This window comes from Salvelinus namaycush, chromosome 36 (assembly GCF_016432855.1).
Source record: "Salvelinus namaycush isolate Seneca chromosome 36, SaNama_1.0, whole genome shotgun sequence".
Taxonomy (NCBI): Eukaryota; Metazoa; Chordata; class Actinopteri; order Salmoniformes; family Salmonidae; genus Salvelinus; species Salvelinus namaycush.
The window spans coordinates 4268126-4287535 of record NC_052342.1 but is presented as its reverse complement, the minus strand read 5'-3'; the positions used below and the strand labels follow the sequence as shown (position 1 = coordinate 4287535).

At 44.8% G+C, this 19410-nt stretch overlaps 1 protein-coding gene across 1 annotated transcript in view; it reads left to right on the top strand.

Annotated features, from left to right (window-relative positions):
- The first annotated feature begins 5767 nt into the window (after positions 1 to 5767).
- The window catches only part of LOC120030206 (stromal interaction molecule 2-like), a 53278-nt gene continuing 39635 nt past the window's right edge, over positions 5768 to 19410 (top strand). Inside the window, exon 1 of the mRNA XM_038975557.1 lies at positions 5768 to 5771. Coding sequence (XP_038831485.1) covers positions 5768 to 5771 — 4 coding nt within the window. The remainder of the gene's footprint in view (positions 5772 to 19410) is intronic.

Here is a 19410-nt window from a genome sequence, read left to right as displayed (position 1 = left end):
AAATAAATAAATCTTGCCCTAATCTATGGATTTCACATGACTGGGCAGGTGTGCAGCCATGGGTGGGCCTAGGAAGGCATAGACCCACCCATTTGGGGAGCCAGGCCTAGCCAATCGGAATGAGTTTTTCCTCACAAAAAGGCTTTATTACAGACAAATACTCCTCAGTTTCATCAGCTGTCTGGGTGGCTTGTCTCAGATGATCCCGCAGGTAAAGAAGCCGGATGTGGAGGTCCTGAGCTGGTGTGGTTACGCATGGTCTGAGGTTGTGAGTCTGGTTGGACGTACTGCCAAATTCTCTAAAAAGACGTTGGAGGTGGCTTATGGTAGAGAAATGAACATTACATTTTCTGTCAACAGTTATGGTGGACATTCCTGCAGACAGCATGCCAATTGCACACTCCCTCAACTTGAGACATCTTTGGCATTGTGTTCTGTGACAAAACGGCACACTTTTATTGTCCCCAGCACAAGGTGCACCTGTGTAATGATCATCCTGTTTAATCTGTTTCTTGATATGCCACACCTGTCAGGTGGATGGATTATCTTGGCAAATGAGAAGCAGTAACAGGAATGTAAACAAATTTGAGCACAAAATTTGAGAGAAACAAGCTTTTTGTGCATATTTAAAATTTCTGGGATCTTTTATTTCAGCTCATGAAACATGAGACCAACCCTTTACATGTTGCGTCTATATTTTTGTTCAGTATAGTTCAGAGAACGTTAAGAAACAACATTCTTCTGTGGGAATTTCAGTACTTCAGCATAACGTTTCCTACAGTGTTCTTCATGGTTCTAATTAAAGTCATGTTCTTACAATTGTTTCTTTAATGTTCTCTAAACAACGTTCTTCTGTGGGAATTTCAGTACTTCAGCATAATGTTTCCTCGTGGTTCTATTTAGTCATGTTCTCAAATTGTTCCAAAAACGTTCCATATAAACCACACGAGAACTTGAGTAACATTCAGAGAACTTTCTAAGAATGCTATTTCGAAACATATACATGACATTCTCAGCATCAGCAAAACTGTTTCTATCCTCTATCTTTTGTTAAGTGTGTTCAGGTGTGTTCATTGCTTGTTTCCTTTGAAATGAGATCTGTTTGAATAGACTAAAATGAACTACTTAATGAGTAAAACAAACATGGCATACAAGCTCCTTGTGGCGCAGTGGACTAATTCCATGGATAGAGAACAGAAGAGCATAAGTTTTTATCTCACTGACGCTGTGCCACAATAAAAAAATAAATGTTTGCATGATTAATGCCATGTTTAAGCAAATTAATTTCCATGTGTCCTATCTGTGCTTGGAGTTAACCCAATTTAACCTAGCAGTGTTATTAAAAGTCTTAAACATGTTCTCCGAACATTATTTAATAACCTTTTTAAATAATCTAATTTCCATTCTCAGAACGTTAATAAAACTTCCCAGAAGAAATGTCAGGGAACCATAGTAAAACATTCTCAGAACCTCCCTGCAACCTAAAAATGTATGTTCCCAGAACAGGCAAAATGTTCACTTCATTTAAAACTGTTGTAATGGACCGGAAACGTATGGGAAACCAAAAACGAACGTTCCCACAACTTCCAAGGAACAAAATGTAGTAGCTGGGATGCCATTACTGTGGGCTCATGGGTACCATTGTGTGAAGGGCTACAGAATAGGAGCATTACAGTAGCCTGGTTCCATGTCTGATGTGCTGTCTTGCTAATTCCTATATGACAATAGCTTGACAATGATCATAGAAGTTAGCAAGGCAACACAAACAGATATGGAACCAGGCTAGCATTGTAGCCCCCTGTCATAGTATTCTTTCTCATGAGTTCATAGGGAGAGGAGTCATGACCCCCTATGCTGCTTCACAAAGCTCCTACTCCCTTAGGCCATGACACACATGAGGAAATTGTTAAGCCCAGTGCTTAGAGTGTATTCACTGTGTACTCTCTCTGTGTGTACTCTGTGTACCATAATTGGACATGCGAGACAAGAGACCCTGTTTGTCTTTCTGCGTGCCTGTTCAATGTAATCTAATTTGAGGTGCCACTAGAAACTATTTCAATGTCATTGTGGTGTTTGTATGTATGTTTGGGCTTTTCGACTACATATAGGCTAGTACATTATTATGTACTCATGGTCATTTTTGGTCATTTTTCCAGTGTCTCATTTCCTTTGAAGGGAATGCACTCTCCTTTTGTACATCTTTTAATCCTCTCTTCACCCGCTCTCTCTCTCTCTCTCTCTCTCTCCCTCTCCCTCTCCCTCTCCCTCTCTCCCTTACTAATCTCTAGGGTCACAGGTTCACCTGGAACTCCAGTCATAGAGATGACCTCTGAGCTTTTAACCAGGGAGCGACGAGGAAGTAGGTGTAGCTAATTAGAAGAGTCCCTCTTTCTTTTGTTCTTTCTGCCATTCGGCCGACTGGCTGCACACATCACATCTCCTGTTCCGGCGTTGATCTAAGCATTCCTGGGACTCCAGGCCGTGATGAATCTCCTTTTCTGGAAGTTTTTGGATCAGTAGGCTTTGTGTGCTGCCTCGTTGCGATTTGCTTAATTCCTCCTCTCTCTCTCTCCTTTGTTTTTGCCCATCTAAGCAGAGGATTAGGTGTGCCCTTTATGATGGTTCTGTGATGGACTGGGGTTGTGTTTGGTGGTGGGCGGTTGATAGGCGGTGGGATTGGGGTAAATAGACTACTATATTACATAGTGTTCTGTATTACATAAGTAATGCACTGGAATCCAAATAGGAGGGATTCCCCCAGCTCCCTCTCTTGTACCTAAACTTGAAGACTCACTCGCAGCCTAGTAAACTTGTAGGTTAACCACAGGACAGGATATCCCAGTTTATTTCTGAGGCCACCTAAAAGTTATTTAAATGCCGAAGTCAACAGAGAGTGTGTGCGTGAGCCAGGCAGGTCTTGTGTTTTACAGGACAAATGTGTGTATTTAGAAGAAGTGTTGAACCCTGTCTGGGAAAGCAATGGGGGTTGTGTATCATGGCACAGGAGGCGGATAGTACGAGTCTCAGAGTTGATTAAAGTACAAGGGGCAGGCAAATGGTAGGTCAAGGCAGATCGTAATCCAATTCAAAGTCAGGCAGGTACAGGACGGCAGGCAGGATCAGGGTCAGGACAGGCTGGAAACAGGATACAAAGAGCTGTGAGAGGGGTTTAATTCTAGATACATGGAAAGTGGATGTATACGGAGGGTGCGGGGCAACAGAAGACTGATAAAACGGGGGTAAAGTTTGCGGGACTCCCGAGTGGAAAGCCATACCCTCTGCCCAAGACTGTAGCAGGGAGCAGGGGTTCAGTGGCGGTCTGCCTGTCGTCGATACCTGGAGGGGGTCTTGAGAAGAGTGGCCCGGGGCTCTCTTCTAGGTAGCGGGACAGCGACGTACGAACATCTGGGCAGAAGGTATGCTGACCTCTTGCTCGTGGAAGAGCGGGGGCTGATATCCCAGGGAACACTCAAAAGGCGAGAGACCAGTAGCAGAACAGGGAAGGGTGTTGCGGGCGTATTCCACCCACACTTGGTGCTGGCTCCAGGTTGTGGGATTGGTGGAGATGAGGCAAGAGTTGTCTCCAAGTCGTGATTGGCTCGCACCACCTGGCCATTAGACTGGGGATGAAAACCAGAGGACAGGCTAGCCGACGGCCCAATGAGGGTGCAGAACGCCTTCCAGAACCGGGATGAGAACTGAGGACCGCGATCGGAGACCATGTCGACCTGAAATCCATGGATCTGGAAGACGTCTCCTTCTCTGAGGGCAACTTAGGAAGGGGGATAAAATGGGCGGCTTTGGAAAACCTATCCACCACCGTAAGGATGGTGGTGTTGCCATCTGACGGAAGGAGGCCCTTGACAAAGTCCAAGGATATATTGGACCAGGGGCGGTGAGGAACAGGGAGTGGTTGGAGGCCAGCCGGAGCTTGCCGTGGAGTCTTGTTCTGCGCACACACAGTGCAGGCTGCAACAAATGCGGAGATGTCAGGAACCATTGGGTGCCACCAAAAACATTGTACGACGAAAGCCAAGGTCCGACGGGAGCCAGGATGACAGGTGAGTCTCGGGGAATGTGCCCATTCCAGGACCGGAGCATGGGCAGAGTCCAGGACTAACATCCGGTTAGCTGGGCCCCCTCCCCGGGGTCCGGCTGGGAACACTGCAGACCAGACTCTCTATTACCCAGATGATAGCAGCCACTAGACAGGAAGTAGGGAGGATGATCTCAGGGTCCGATGGTGTAGTAGCGGGGCTTTACAGATGTGAGAGTGCATCAGGCTTCACATTCTTGGACCCTGGACGGTAGGAGATAGTGAAATGGAAATGAGTGAATAACAGGGCCCATCTTGCCTGCCTGGAGTTGAGACGCTTGGCGGTGTGGAGATATTCCAGGTTCTTATGGTCCATCCACACCAAGAATGGATGTTCTGCCCCTTCTAACCAGTGCCTGCACACCTCCAACACCATCTTAACTGTGAGTAATTCTCGGTTTTCCACATCATAGTGCCTCTCAATGGGGTTAAGACGATGGGAAAGGAAGGCCCAGGGATGCAGCTTCTGGTCCTGGGCAGAACATTGGGACAGGAAAGCCCCCACTCTGACATCCAAGGCGTCGACCTCCACCACGAACTGACGGGATGGGTCCGGATGAATTAAGATGGGATCTGTAGTGAATCGCTGCTTGAGGTCTGAACGCCCGGTCAGCTGCTGGAGACCGTATGAACGGAACCTTGGGTGAGCTGAGTGCAGAGATGGGGGAAACAAGGGTGCAGTAACCCTGGACAAAATGACGGTAGAAATTAGCGAACCCCAGGAAACATTGCAGCTGCACTCTGGATGTGGGTTGAGGCCAATCCACCAATGCTCTCACCTTGTCAGGGTCCATCTGAATATTTCCTGCAGGGATGACGTATCCTAGGAAGGAGATGGTGGAGCGATGGAATTCGCATTTCTCCGCCTTCACAAAAAGCTGGTTCTCCAAGAGATGATGGACGATCTGTCAGAAATGGAGGACATGCTCTTGAGCTGACCGGAAATAAATTAGGATGTCGTCGAGGTAGACAAACACAAATCGGTTCAACATGTCACAGAGCACATCATTGACCAGGGCCTGGAACACTGCAGGAGCGTCGGCATCACCAGGTACTCGTAGTGCCCGCTAGCCGTGTTAAAGTCTGTCTTCCACTCGTCTCCTTCCCGTATCCGAACTAGATGGTAGGCATTCCGAAGGTCCAACTTAGATAAGATGATCCCCACCTGGAGAGGCTCGAAAGCCGAGGAAATGAGTGGTAGCGGGTAATGGTTTTTAACTGTAATGTCATTAAGACCCCGGTAGTCAATACACGAATGCAGGGTCTTGCCTTCTTCACCACAAAGAAGAACCCTGCGCCAGCGCGGGAAGCAGATGGACGCGTAATACCTGCAGCAAGAGAGTCCTCAATGTACCCTTCCATCGCTTTGGTGACCGGACAAGGAATAAAATCACCCCTGAGGCGGTGCAGTGCCCGGGAGAAAGTCGATAGCACAGTCGTAGGACCGATGCAGAGGAAGAGGCAGAGTTGAAAACCTCCCGTAAGTCCTGGTACTCCGCGGGAACGGCAGAGAGATCTTAGGCTTTACCCAAGCCCGCAGGGAGACATCCCGGGGCAGGCTGCGCTGACTTCAGACAATGTGCATGGCAAAACAGACTCCAACCCATGATGGAACCCATAGCCCAGTCAATTAGGGGGTTGTGCCTCTGGAGCCATGAAAACCCCAAAACCATGGGTACACAAAGAAACTCCATGAGCAGAAACTGCATAGACTCACTGTGGTTGCCTGACACTCGTAGGTTTTTAGGAACTGTATTGTGGGTGACTCTGCCAATAGTGTCCATCCAGCGCTCTGACGTCCATTGGGATGGAAAGGGGTTGAGTGGAGATACCCAGCTCTGACACCATGGTAGTGTCCATAAAGCTTTCGTCGGCCCTAGTCAAAGAGCACCCGAATGGATTTGAACTGGTCTCCCCACAACAGGGTAGCATAGAGTGGGTTACGAGAATTGAGAGATTGGTAAACTCCCCGTTCGGCTCACCAGTGGACTCGCACCTACTGACGAGCCTGGTATTTTAATGGGCAGGTAGATAAGAAATGTCCCGTAGCTCCACAATACAGACAGCTCTTGGTGTTCAGTCTGCATAAGCGCTCAGCAGGAGACAATCTAGCCCTGCCCAGTTGCATGGGCTCCGGAGAAGGCAAGTCGACAGCCCTCTGTGATTTCTGAGGGAACTCGGGTGACACCGGATTCTCTCGGAAATGTAGACTTTGGGGATTTCCGGGAGTCCCCGGAGGCGAGGGAGTCGAGGTCCATGGGCAGCTCCTGGGCTGTGAGCTCATATTTAATCACCTCCGATAATCCGTGAAGGAACGTGTCGAACAGGGCTTCCGGGTTCCAGGCACTCTCAGCCTCCAACGTGCGAAAATCTACTGCGTAGTCTGCCACACTCCGGGAGTCTTGACGTAGTTGGAGCAGCTTACGAGCAGCCTCTCTCCCGGACAACGAAGAATCAAACACTTTACTGTTGTGACTTGTTGCCTAGTTGGGAATCCGTGGAATTGCTCCAGTAATGTATTGGACGCATGGTCATGGCCAGGCTATGGAGTACTTAATGGGACGAGACGAACAGACAAACAGAAAACGCAGGTATAAATACACTGAGGTAATGGGAGACACCTGGTGGGGGTTGGAGACAATCCCAAAACAGGTGAAACAGATCTGTGTGTGTGAGAATGTGGGTTTGAATCCATGTGTGTGCTGTGTCACCACAACTCCAGCTGCTTTTGTATCAGCTCATTGATGATTCTGCTGTAACGCCAAGTCTGACACATGCTTTTGCCATGCCCCACAGCACCGTGGGTAGTAGAGTGTCCAGTTGTCGCCATAGCCACGCCGGCTCACTAACTCAAATTTAGGCTCCCGTCAAACAGGAAAGAAACGTTGACGGCAGTTCAATCGTAACAGAAACTGTAAGGCAGGCGAATAACCTGCAGCTGTGTTTAGACAGGGCATCAAGATAGATTTCCTCACTGTTATTTGATTTGTTAACACAAAGGAACATTGAGCTCTTGAACATGTGTTTTTCTCAATACGATATTCAACAATGTGTTTTTTTTGTTTTATCTTTCAACTTCTCAAATATTGAGAAGTCCAACTTCTGTTTTATAGTCTCTGGATGTGTCTGAATTTCTTTGGGAAATATTTCAGTTCCTTCTAATTTGAAACACTGAAACTGTAAGTCAGAAGTGTTGAGAGGAAGGCAAGTGTCAATTTGACACATGCACCTAGGATTTTAAGAGCTTGTGCAAGTTCAGAGTGACTGGCATACGTTTGTGTAATTTTATTTTCTCTCCCCCTCACTCTCATTATTTCTCTCTCTTCCTCTCTGTCTCTCGGTCCCAGCTAGCCGGTGGCTAGCGACTAGCTGGCTAATGATATTTGAATCTTAATAGCTGTGCTGATGAACTGAAATAGTAGACCCCTTGAGAATCTTTATTTACTCGTCTTTAAGAGTGGCTGGCCTGTCCAGTTGAGTTATGACACTGCCATATGGTTACGGTTGACAGGGAACTAGTTTGTCGCACGTTGACGTCACGCCCCTTGTATCCACACGCACACATGCTATTGTTGCCTTGACATCTGTTGTTAACCTGATCATCTATTTGGTTCAGACCCAGGGTTCCAACTCTCCAGGGATTGCTAACCCTGAGCTAACAGATGATCCAGGATTGAGTTAAGGGATTAGGATATGATAACGTAATGCAGTGATGTATATGAATGCGTTTACAGATGAGAGTGAAGTATGGACGTAATGTTGGCATTGCAATGATGCTACCCAATCAATTAAGCTAATGGAGTTTCTTTGGGGAATAGTGAAATGTTTGGTCATGGTACATTGGAGGAAGATTTGGTGTGAGAGGTTAACTTTCTTTTGGTATCGAATACAGTCGGTCTATGTGTCTGTTGTAGTTGGGCGATGACTCGTGTCATTTTAGAACAGCGTGGCATGTGTTTTCTAGAGGGTAAATGAGACGCGTGTGTGTCTCCTGGAGAGTAGGTCTGTCTTTTATATTGAATGTGAGGTAATATTCGTCTGTTTCACCAGATGTTGTTTAATAGCATTTCTCCCTTATCCCCTCTCGCCCCACTTCTCCCCACCACTTAATCCACACCAGCCACCGAAACCCAGAACCACACGCAGATCCAGTTACCCTGCCCATAGGCACCCAATGCAGTCCCTCCGGTGTCTGTGTGTGTGTGTGTGTGCATGCATGCTTGTGTTAATAAGTGTGTGAGATCACATGTTCATGTGAATGTACGTCTGAGTGATTGTGCGTGTGCGTGTGTGTGCGTGTGTGCATATCGCCACACTCTCACCACAGGTTCAAATCATCAGAGGCTAGCTCCCGTCAGTCTCATGCTAAAGTCTTTATATCATACCATCTTTACTCTGTGTTGTCTTTCTCCCCCCCCCCCCTCTTAGTCTGACAGATAGTATAGCCTTACACTGGGTCTGCTCATGTATTCGGAGACATCTCCAGAGGTTTCGCAGGGGAGCTCTCTCCCTAGGCTTTGTTGTGCTGCCACGTGGCTTCTCTCTGGAGCTGACTGGGCGGTCGGTGGGGACCCATGGGAAAACAGCTCATCACTCACAGAAACCTCTGACCGGTCACTTTCTCTCCCACTTGGCTATAGGCTCCATCTGTACAGCTGATAATTACAGGAGTAGGATCAATATGCCCTTCTACCCACTGTTCTACAGTTTTACATTTGATCCAACAATGGTTAAATGAGGACTGGAGGAGTGGAAGCTGATCCAAGATCTTTGCCTCAGGGCGACTTCTACCCCGAGACAGAATTACAGGGTCTTCTCTATTAGCTCGCCAGTCAATTACAGAATAAAATAAAATGTTATTTGTCACATGCTTTGTAAACACGACTAAAAGCGAAATGCTTATTTACGGGTCCTTTTCTAACAATGAAAAGTTAAATAGATAGAAAGGGTGACACGAGGAATAAATACACAGTGAACGAGTACAAATACCATGGCTATATACAGGGAGTACCAGTACTGAGTTTATGTGCAAGGCTACGAGGTAATTGAGGTAGCTATGTACGTATAGGTAGGGGTAAAGTGACTCGGCAACAGGATAGATAATAAACTGAGCTGTAGCAGCAGTGTATGTGGTTAGTGTGAAAGTGTGTGTGGCGTCAGTATGCATGTGTGCGCATGGTTTGTGTGTGTGGGTGTCTAGTGTGAGTATGCGTGTGTTGGGGTGTCAGTGTAAGTACTGTATATGTGAGTCCGTGCAAGAGAATTAGTTAAAACAATTGTCAATGCATGTATGCCGGGTAGCCATTTGATTAGCTATTTAGCAGCCTTGTTTAGCAGTCTCATGGCTTGGGGTAATGCTGTTCAGGGTCCTGTTGGTTCCAGACTTGCTGTATGGTAGTAGAGTGAACAGTCTGTGGCTTGGGTGGTTGGAGTTTTTGAAAACATTTTGGGCCTCTGACACTGCCTGGTTTAGAGGTCTTTGATGGCAGGGAGCTCAGCCCCAGTGATGTACTGGGCCGCACTCAACACTCTCTGTAGCGTCTTGTCGCCGGGTGCCTTGCAGTTGCCATACCAAGTGGTGATGCAGCCAGTCAAGATGCTCTCAATGGTGCAGCTGTAGAAATATTTGAGGTTCTGAGGGCCCATGCCAAATCTTTTCAGTCTCCTGAAGGGGAAGAGGCGCTCTCGTGTCCTCTTCACAATTGTGTGGGTGTGTGTGGACCATGTTAATTCCTTAGTGATGTGGACACAGAGGAACTTGAAGCTCTCGACCCGTTCCACTCCAGCCCCAACGATGAGGATGGGGGCGTGCTCGCCCCTCCTTTTCCTGTAGTCCACAATCAGCTCCTTTGTCTTGCTGACACTGAGGGAGAGGTTGTTGTCCTGGCACCACACGGCCAGGTCTCTGACCTCCTCCCTATAGGCTGCTTCATCGTCATCGGTGATCAGTCCTACAATGTTGTGTTGTCAGCAAACTTGATGATGGGGTTGATGGAGTCGTGCGTAGCCATGCAGTCGTGGGTTAACGGGGAGTACAGGAGAGGACTAAGCATACACACCTATGGGGCCTCGTGTTGATGCTCAGCGTGGTGGATGTGTTGTAGCCTACCCCCACCACCTGGAGGCAGCCAGTCAGGAAGTTGAGGATCCAGTTGCAGAGAGAGGTCTTCAGTCCCAGGGTCCTGAGCTTGGTGATGAGCTTGGAGGGGACTATGGTGTTGAATGCTGAGCTGTAGTCAATGAACAGCATTCTTAAATAAGTATTCCTTTTGTCCAGCTGGGTTAGGGCAGTGTGGAGTGCAATAGAAATGGCGTAATCTGTGGATCTGTTGGTGCAGTATGCAAAGTGGAGTGGGTCCAGAGTGTCTGGGATGATGGTGTTGATGTGAGCCATGACTATGGTTACGGGCGATTGTCATTTAGGCAGGTTACCTTGGCGTTCTTGGGCACGGGGACCATGTTGGTCTGCATGAAACAAGTTGGTATTACAGACAGGGTCAGGGATAGTTTGAAAATGTCAGTGAAGACACTTGCTAGCTGGGCAGCTCGCTGCTGCCCTGTCACATCCGTCGAGCATCAGAGCCAGCATAGTAGGATTCAATCTTAGACCTTTATTGACGCGTTGCCTGTTTGATGGCTTGTCGGAGGTTGTAGCGAGATTTCTTATAAGCGTCCGGATTAGTGTCCCACTCCTTGAAAGTGGCAGCGGTGGTCTTTAGATCCATGCAGAAGTTGCCTGTAATCCATGGCTTCTGGTTGGTGTATCTACATATGGTTACTGTGGGGACGACGTCATCAATGCGCTTATTAATGAAGCCAGTGACTGATGTGGTATACAACACAATGTTATTCGGATGAATCCCGGACCATTTTCCAATCTGTGCTAGCAAAAGAGTCCTGCATCCGCTTCATCGACCACTTCTGTATCGGAGCGTGTCACTGGTACTTCCTGTTTGGAGTTTTTGCAGGATTATGGGTTATGGTCTGATTTGCCAAAGGGAGGGTGAGGGCCTTGTATGCATTTTTGTGTGTGGCATAAAGGTGGTTTATAGTTTTGTCGTGTCTAGTTGCGCAGGTGACATGCTGTTAAAAATGAGGGAAAACGATGTAAACTTACTTTAATCGGTCTGTCTGCATATTCATAAACATGGCATATGGGGGTGTAGGGAGATACCCAATGGGCTGGATGATTTTCTTCTCATCACTCATCTTGAAAAAACACATTTAAAGCTTGGAAATCAATTAATCCACCATCATTAACACAATGGAAAAATCGAACGATTTATTTTTTATATATTGAAATAGCATAATTGCTACAATTTTAAGGCCATGTGGCAAACAACAATGCAGGCACTAAGGATGGAGGTGTGAGCATGCGGGTCTGGGCAGAGGAGATGTACAATAGCCGTTGTTTGTGTATGTCTGTAAATTGTCGTTCGTATGTGTATGGTTGTATTTGGTGTAAAAAGATTAGGTAAAATTGAGTTTAGTTTCCCTGAATTAAAATCACCGTCCACGAGAAACGCCACCTTTTTGAATGTACATTTTCTTGTTTGCTTTTGGACCTATGAGTGCCGTCTTAGTGCCAGCATCGGTTTGTGGTGGTAAATGGACAGCTCCGAAAAATATAAATGAAAACTCTGTGGGTAAATAGTACGGTCTGCAGCTTATCATGCGGTATTCTAACTCAGGCGAGCAAAAACGTGAGACTTCCTTAACATTAGAGATCGCCCATCAGTTGTTGTTAATAAAGAGATACAGCCCTCCTCCCTCGGTCTTACCCGAGTCTGCTGTCCAGTCTTGACAATGTATAGAAAAACCAGCGATATCTATATCCATGTCCTCGTTCAAAGATGACTCTGAAAAACATCAGATATAAAAAAAATTCATGTCCTGTTGATAGGATAGTCTCGATCGAAGCTCATCCAGTTTGTTCTCCAGTGATTGCACGTTCGCCAGTAGTTGCTCGTCGACCGAATCTCGTCAGGGTGCTCTCTCGCCTGCCTCTCCTTCACTGCTTCGAAGTCAAAACATGGATTGCTATTTAGAAGGAAAGGCTTGGCTGAACACAAACATTTTCCTTTTGAAAAGATTGTAATTTTCATTATTATTTTAGAGATGGAAAACAACTGTTATGGATGTTGCATCCTCCGTTATGGATGTTACAATCTGAAATAGACATCCAAGTCTTAAAGATATATACATACAGTGCTTTCGGAAAGTATTAGAACCCCTTGACTTTTTCCACATTTTGTTAGGTTACAGCCTTATTCTAAGCTCAGTGACTTTCAATGTGGCACCGTCATTGGATGCCACCTTTCCAACACAGAACGGGACCTCCAAGTGCTGAAGCGCGTATTGTGTAAAAATCGTCTGTCCTCAGTTGCAACACTCACTGCCAGAATCGTCTACAATGTCATTGTATGCTGTAGTGTTAAGATTTCCCTTCACTGAAACTAAGGGCGTAGCCTGAACCATGAAAAACAGCCCCAGACCATTATTCCTCTTCCACCAAACTTTACAGTTGACACTATGCATTCGGGCAGGTAGCGCTCTCCTGGCATCCACCAAACCCAGATTCGTCCATCAGACTGCCAGATGGTGAAGCGTGATTCATCACTCAAGAGAAAGCGATTCCACTGCTCCAGAGTCCAATGGCTGCAAGCTTTACACCACTCCAGCCGACGCTTGGCATTGCGCATGGTGATCTTAGGCTTGTATGTGGCCGCTCGGCTTTGGAAACCCATTTCACGACGAACAGTTCTTGTGCTGACGTTGCTTCCAGAGGCAGTTTGGAACTTACCGTGTTTCCACTTCACAATAACAGCACTTACAGTTGACTGGGGCAGCACTAGCAGGGCACAAATTTGATGAACTGACTTGTTGGAAAGGTGGCATCCCATGACGGTGCCACGTTGAAAGTCACTGAGCTCTTCAGTAAAGGCCATTCTACTGCCAATGTTTGTCTATGGAGATTGCAATGGCTGTGTGCTCGATTTTATACACCTGTCAGCAACGGGTATGGCTGAAATAGCCTAATCCACAAATTTAAAGGGGTGGCCATATACTTTTGGCCATGTAGTGTATAAACAAATGAACCTTTACCAGTTGAATGTAGATATGAGTATAATATGTTTTTGTATTACAATATTTCTGAAATATTGTAACAAAATATGCAAACGAGACAGTATACATGTGCAAATACTGTCAATCCACTTTTCTAGAGACTGAATGAAGTTGGTATATTTTTTGGGGGGGGGCTTTCATTTGGAGAAAAAAAAAAACATGACTATTCACAGATTGTTGATAAACACCCTTCTCATCTTTATATCTAAAAATCTGCACTGCCGTGTATGAGAAATGCATTTCAGCATATATTTTCTAAGAGAATCTTACCTGGAACACATCATTTTCAAGATCTCAACAATTGCTTCAGAAAATGAATACTGATGAAAATGAATAGTTCTCAGAGCAAGCACACAAAAAATGGTGAATGCACAAGATTTTGAAGCTAAGATATGATAAATCAATATCCAAGACATCCACAACCGTTATGGATGTTACAGATATCGATATAGTTGTCATGGCGCTCCAGTAGCAGTGTACTTCTTTAAACATGTACAGTGAGGGAAATAAAGTATTTGATCCTCTGCTGATTGTGTACGTTTTCCTGGGCAAATGTACAAAATCAGCAGCGGATCAAATACTTTCCCCCCTCACTGTAAATGTTTTGTTATTTTTAAGTGTTTTTAATTGTGTTATCAGGTGGTTTTTGTTTTTGATTGTTTTTTGTTGGCAGGTCAACTCTTTTTGGCTTGGCTAGCTGCTGTATCTTGGCTTGGCTTGGCTAGCTGTTCGAATGATGCATCTGGACACTGTACCAGATTTTTTGTTTCACCTGGCTGCTGGTTCCAGATCTTTTGAAAACATAAATTGAAGATTCACCTGAAGCTTGAGAGGAATGGGAGATGCAGGAGAGGAATGCAGTGCTTAGGCAGAGAGCTTGTAGTAAGGACGACTGGCTACTATTCTGAACTGTGTGTGGTGAGCTTTCTGGCGCCCAGAGCAGGATGCCATACATGGTAAAGGAGGAGAAGTCCAGTAGCTACATGACTCAGGCTGCAAAACAGAGTAGCCCTCTACAAGATTGTCACCGGACTCGTCATCAATCATCTCCCTGACCAGCTTTCTCTGATCAAGCCATGATTAACTGTCCTTCTCCATATTTGGAGGATGCATGCACTCAGACTTGGCCTGTATCGGTTGACCTAGCCAACTATATATAGGCTACTCATGATAATGGATTGCTTATTTGTTTTTTGCTTTTAAGCACTTTGCGATTGTTATGAAAACCGCTTTCGAAATTGAATACATTATTATAATGCCGAAAAAGGATAGTGATTACGGAAATAGAGAAACCAGTTATGGACCATATACAATCTTGTTGAAAGTTGGCTTTACAGAGAATGTTTCAAGGTGATCCGATGTAAGGTTCATGTTTTACGGATGTTACATCATCTGTCCCAGTCAACCCCCTGTCTTTACAAGGTCGTAGAACATGCAACCAAAACTCAAGACACTTCAACTTGGTCTGTATTGCTTTAACATTTCATCTTCATAACTAACACTGGGGGACAGCTGTGAGTGGAAGAACAAGCTCTGTGAACTCAGTCTAAAAGCTGTAAAATATGATTGAGACTTGGCCTCCTACTCTGTAATGGGTAAAATTCATGCAATTTCCTACCCGGGTCTCTCGTTGATGTCAGGTGAGGTGTGTTGGTTGCTTGCAAAGTATAATTATGAACGTGGTTTAATTTGGAAATGACTAAATGACTAAATCTACATGCCCAGGTTGACCTTCCCACGGAATTGAACATACAGTATATAAAAAGGAAATTAGAATGTCATTTTAATAACTCTAATAAACGTTTGTTATACATAGGCGTAACAATCATACTGACTCAGTCACCATACTACACAGCACCATACTACACAGAGAGTGTCCATTCACTCTCTAAATAGACCTCTTTCTTTCTTTCCATTCATCCTGTCGCCCGATCACCCAGAATGATTTGGGTGTCTGCGAGAACTTATTGATTTTCCTGGGAAGTCAGAGACTGCGTGCCAACAGGCGACCTCTACACACAGGAAGTTTTCCCTCATAAACAACATGTCCTCATAAACCCACTAGCAGACCATCTTATTTTACTCTGCGTTTAACACCTTTCCCAACCAGCACCCCAGAACGAGACTTATCTGGTTTTTTGTCTGCTTTGTCTGTAGGACTTAATACATTCAAATGTTTTCAGATGCAGAAGAGTCTTTTCAGACGTGCAGGTGTTTTGCATAGTTTCGTATTCTCAGCAGATCTGCTTTTGTAGTGACAAAGTGACGGGACTTCAGAGGAATAGAAATGAACGTGGGACACGTTTTGTTGATGGTTTACTTTGAAACAAGCTGGTGTGTGTGTGTGTGTGTGTGTGTGTGTGTGTGTGTGTGTGTGTGTGTGTGTGTGTGTGTGTGTGTGAGAGAGAGTGAGCGGGAGACCTCTGCCATTGTTGAGGTTTTACAACGTAAGCCACATCCTGACAACTGGTTTCCAGGGTCTATTTTTAGCTCACAGTGCTCTAATTTTACCCCCCTTTGGGTCGTATTCTGACGGGTGTTCTTATTTAGTGTGTGTTCCCCGGAACGCAGTGTCACCACGGGTCACTTCATTTCCTGTCACATGTCCCCATTGTAGCATTAAAACAGTCACACATACACATTGAGAACGACGCAAGACACACAAGCTGAGAATATGACAACTCCGAGGAAGGGAATGGGATTTTGTGTGTTGTTTTTCTGAAATCACAGCAGGTGGCCAACCCAGAGAGATGTCAGAGTCTGAAAGTTCCATTGTTCTATTCAGAACACTTTTCAAAAATGTTGCTCAACTAAAACAAAATAGTAGTGTAAAAAATCCTACGGAGGGCTTTGTGATACTTTGTACAGTGATAACTTCCCTCTGGTTGACACATGGCATGTCTTTGTGGAAATGGAAGTGCTGTGAGGAGAAGTGGTAAGTAGTGATGGGGGGAAAGAAATCAATACAGTTACATATCGCAAAATCGCTACTGTAGGTAGCATTAGCTAGCGCTAGTCAGATGTAGTGACCCAACATGTTTTCAGCACTTTTATTTCCCTGACTGATCAAAACTTGTTTTGTCATGCTCTCTCTCGTCTCTCTACAGTAGGCATATAGTGAGCAATATGTTTGGTAGGGGTGGGACGATACCAGTATTGCGATATTCGACAGTATCATGGCAAGTAAAGAAAACACAAAGTGGATTTAATGGGATACTTCGGGATCTTACAATGAGGCCCTTTATCTACTTCCCCAGAGTCAGATGAACTCATAGATACCATTTATATGTCTCTGTGTTCAGTATAAAGGAAGTTATACATAGTTTCGCGAGCCAATGCTACGCTAGCAAATACCCATAGACTCCCAGTCATTGCGCTAACGCTAGTTAGCAATTGCGCTAGTAAGCAACATCCTTCAAACAACACGCAGAGACATCAAAATGCCGAAGTATCCCTTTAAGTTCTTTAGGAAAACCGCCATCATTTTGGAAACGAGTATCATTAGGATGTCATCCAGTCACCTTTATTTATTTTCCAAGCTATAGCACACTATATTTTACATACAGCAGGTTTTTGAAGGACAAAATAGAGTAGTCTGCTTCATGTTTTCATTTTTGCTATGGAAAAACTATTGCGACGCTGGTATCATCGCCTTAATGTTTGGAACATCAAATCACAATAAAATCGCAGTATCGAATCGCAATAGATATACAGTGCATTCGGAAAGTATTCATACCACTTATTCCACTTTTTGTTACGTTAGCCTTATTCTAAAATAGTTGTTTCCCCTCAATTTACACACAATACCCCTAAATGACAAAGCAAAAACAGGTTTTTAGAAATGTTTGCAAATTGTTTAAACATAAACTGATACCACATTTAAGTATTCAGACCCTTTACTCAGTACTTTGAAGCACCTTTGGCAGCGATTACAGCCTCGAGTCGTCTTGGGTATGACGCTACAAGCTTAGGAAACCTGTATTTGGAGAGTTTCTCCCATTCTTTTCTGCAGATCCTCTCAAGCTCTGTCAGGTTGGATGGGGAGCGTCGCTGCACAGATATTTTCAGGTCTCTTCAGAGATGTTCGATTCGGTTCAAGTCCGGGCTCTGGCTGGGCCATTCAAGGACATTCAGAGACTAGTCCCGAAGCCACTCCTGCGTTGTCTTTGCTGTTTGCTTAGGGTTGTTGTCCTATTGGAAGGTGAACCTTCGCCCCTGTCTGAGGTCCTGAGCGCTCTGGAGAAGGTTTTCATCAAGAACCTCTCTGTACTTTGCTCTGTTCATCTTTCCCTCGATCCTGACTAGTCTCCCAGTACCTGCTGCTGAAAAACATCCCCACAGCATGATGCCGCCACCACCATGTTTCACCGTAGGGATGGTGCCAGGTTTCCTCCAGATGTGACACTTGGCATTCAGGCCAAAGAGTTCAATCTTGGTTTCATCAGACCAGAGAATCTTGTTTCTCGTGTTTTGAGTCTTTAGGTGCCTTTTGGCAAACTCCAAGCGGGCTGTCATGTGCCTTTTACTGAGGAGTGGCTTCCGTCTGGTCACTCTACCATAAAGGCCTGATTGGTGGAGTGTTGTAGAGATGGTTGTCCATCTGGAAGTTTCCTCTATCTCCACAGAGGAACTCTAGAGCTGTGTTCTTGGGGACCTTCAATGATGCAGACATTTTTTGGTACCTTTCCCCAGAGCTGTGCCTGAACACAATCCTGTTCGAAGCTACGGACAATTCCTTTGACCTCATGGCTTGGTTTTTGCACTGCCATGCACTGTCAACTGTAGACAGGTGTGTGCCTTTCCAAATCATGTCCAATCATTGAAAGTTGTTGAAACATCTCAAGCATGATCAATGGAAACTGGAGGGTCTGAACACTTATGTAAATACGTTTTTTTTTTTTGTAATACATTTGCAAACATTTCTAAAAACCTGTTTTCTCTTTGTGGGGTACTGTGTTTAGATTGCTGTGTAAAAATCAATTTTAGAATAAGGATGTAAAATGTGGAAAAAGTCAAGGGGTCCTGAATACATTCCGAAGGCACTTTAGAATCGTGATAACTGTGAGACTGGCAATACATAACATATCGGCCCCTACGTATCACGATAATAATGTATCGTAAGGTCCCTGGCAATTCCCAGCCATTTTACCAAGTTGTTTGTGTGTTACTTGGTCATTTTTTAAGTCATCACAAGTAATTTCTGTTTTTTTATTTCATTTTTATTTAACCGTTATTTAACTAGGCAAGTAAATAAGGTATTTCTGTTTTTTATTTGTAATAGATTTGCCAACATTTAAAAAAACCTGTTGTAAAGAAGAACAAATTCTTATTTACAATGATGGCCTACCAAAAGGCTAAAGGCCTCCTGCGGGGACGGGGGCTGGGATTAAAAATAGAAAAAAATATATATATATATATAGGACAAAACACACATCACGACAAGAGACAACACAACACTACATAAAGTCTGTTACCAAGTCATTTCTGTTATCTGGTCATTTCCGTTATCAAGTTATTTCTGTTTCTGATAATATTCCTTCTGTAGGCATTCTTAAGGTGGAATGCTTTGTGGCTTTTGGGTTGAATTGAACTGGTCCTTAACCTCACAAACAACCCCATAAACTCATGGTAAAATGTTTGCAAGCCGTTAATAATTTTAGGAAGCTAGTGGGGAGAAAAAAAGAGCATGAGAATGAGAATATGGTAGGTCTTTCTCAGTGTGTTTGACCGTAAGACCTGCCCTGTGCCCTCTCCTAATCAATAGTTTAATGGCCCGATGCACCCATTTTTTTGTTACGATTAAGTACCTTACTAGCCAGGTTTCCATCCAATTGGCGACGGATTTTCATGCGAATATTCCCACCAGTGCGTGATGACGTAGAGCACACAAAATTAACTTTTTCGCGTATGTTGTCACGTACAGAATTAAAAATCAAAAGTTCAATGATAATATTAATTTCAATGTGTTTCCATCGCATTTTCAACTGTACCGATAGTTTTGTCACTAAAAATGTTGCGTTTAAATAGCAAATGTGCCTAATCTGGTTTTGGCATGGGCTCTAGCCAACAGTTTGCTGATAGTGCGGCTAGGCTGTGTTGGTAGGCTACTCTACATAATGAGATTATTAAGAGTGACAATAATTGTATTTGTCAAACGGCAGTCAAGCATCAATCATCATGTCACCAGA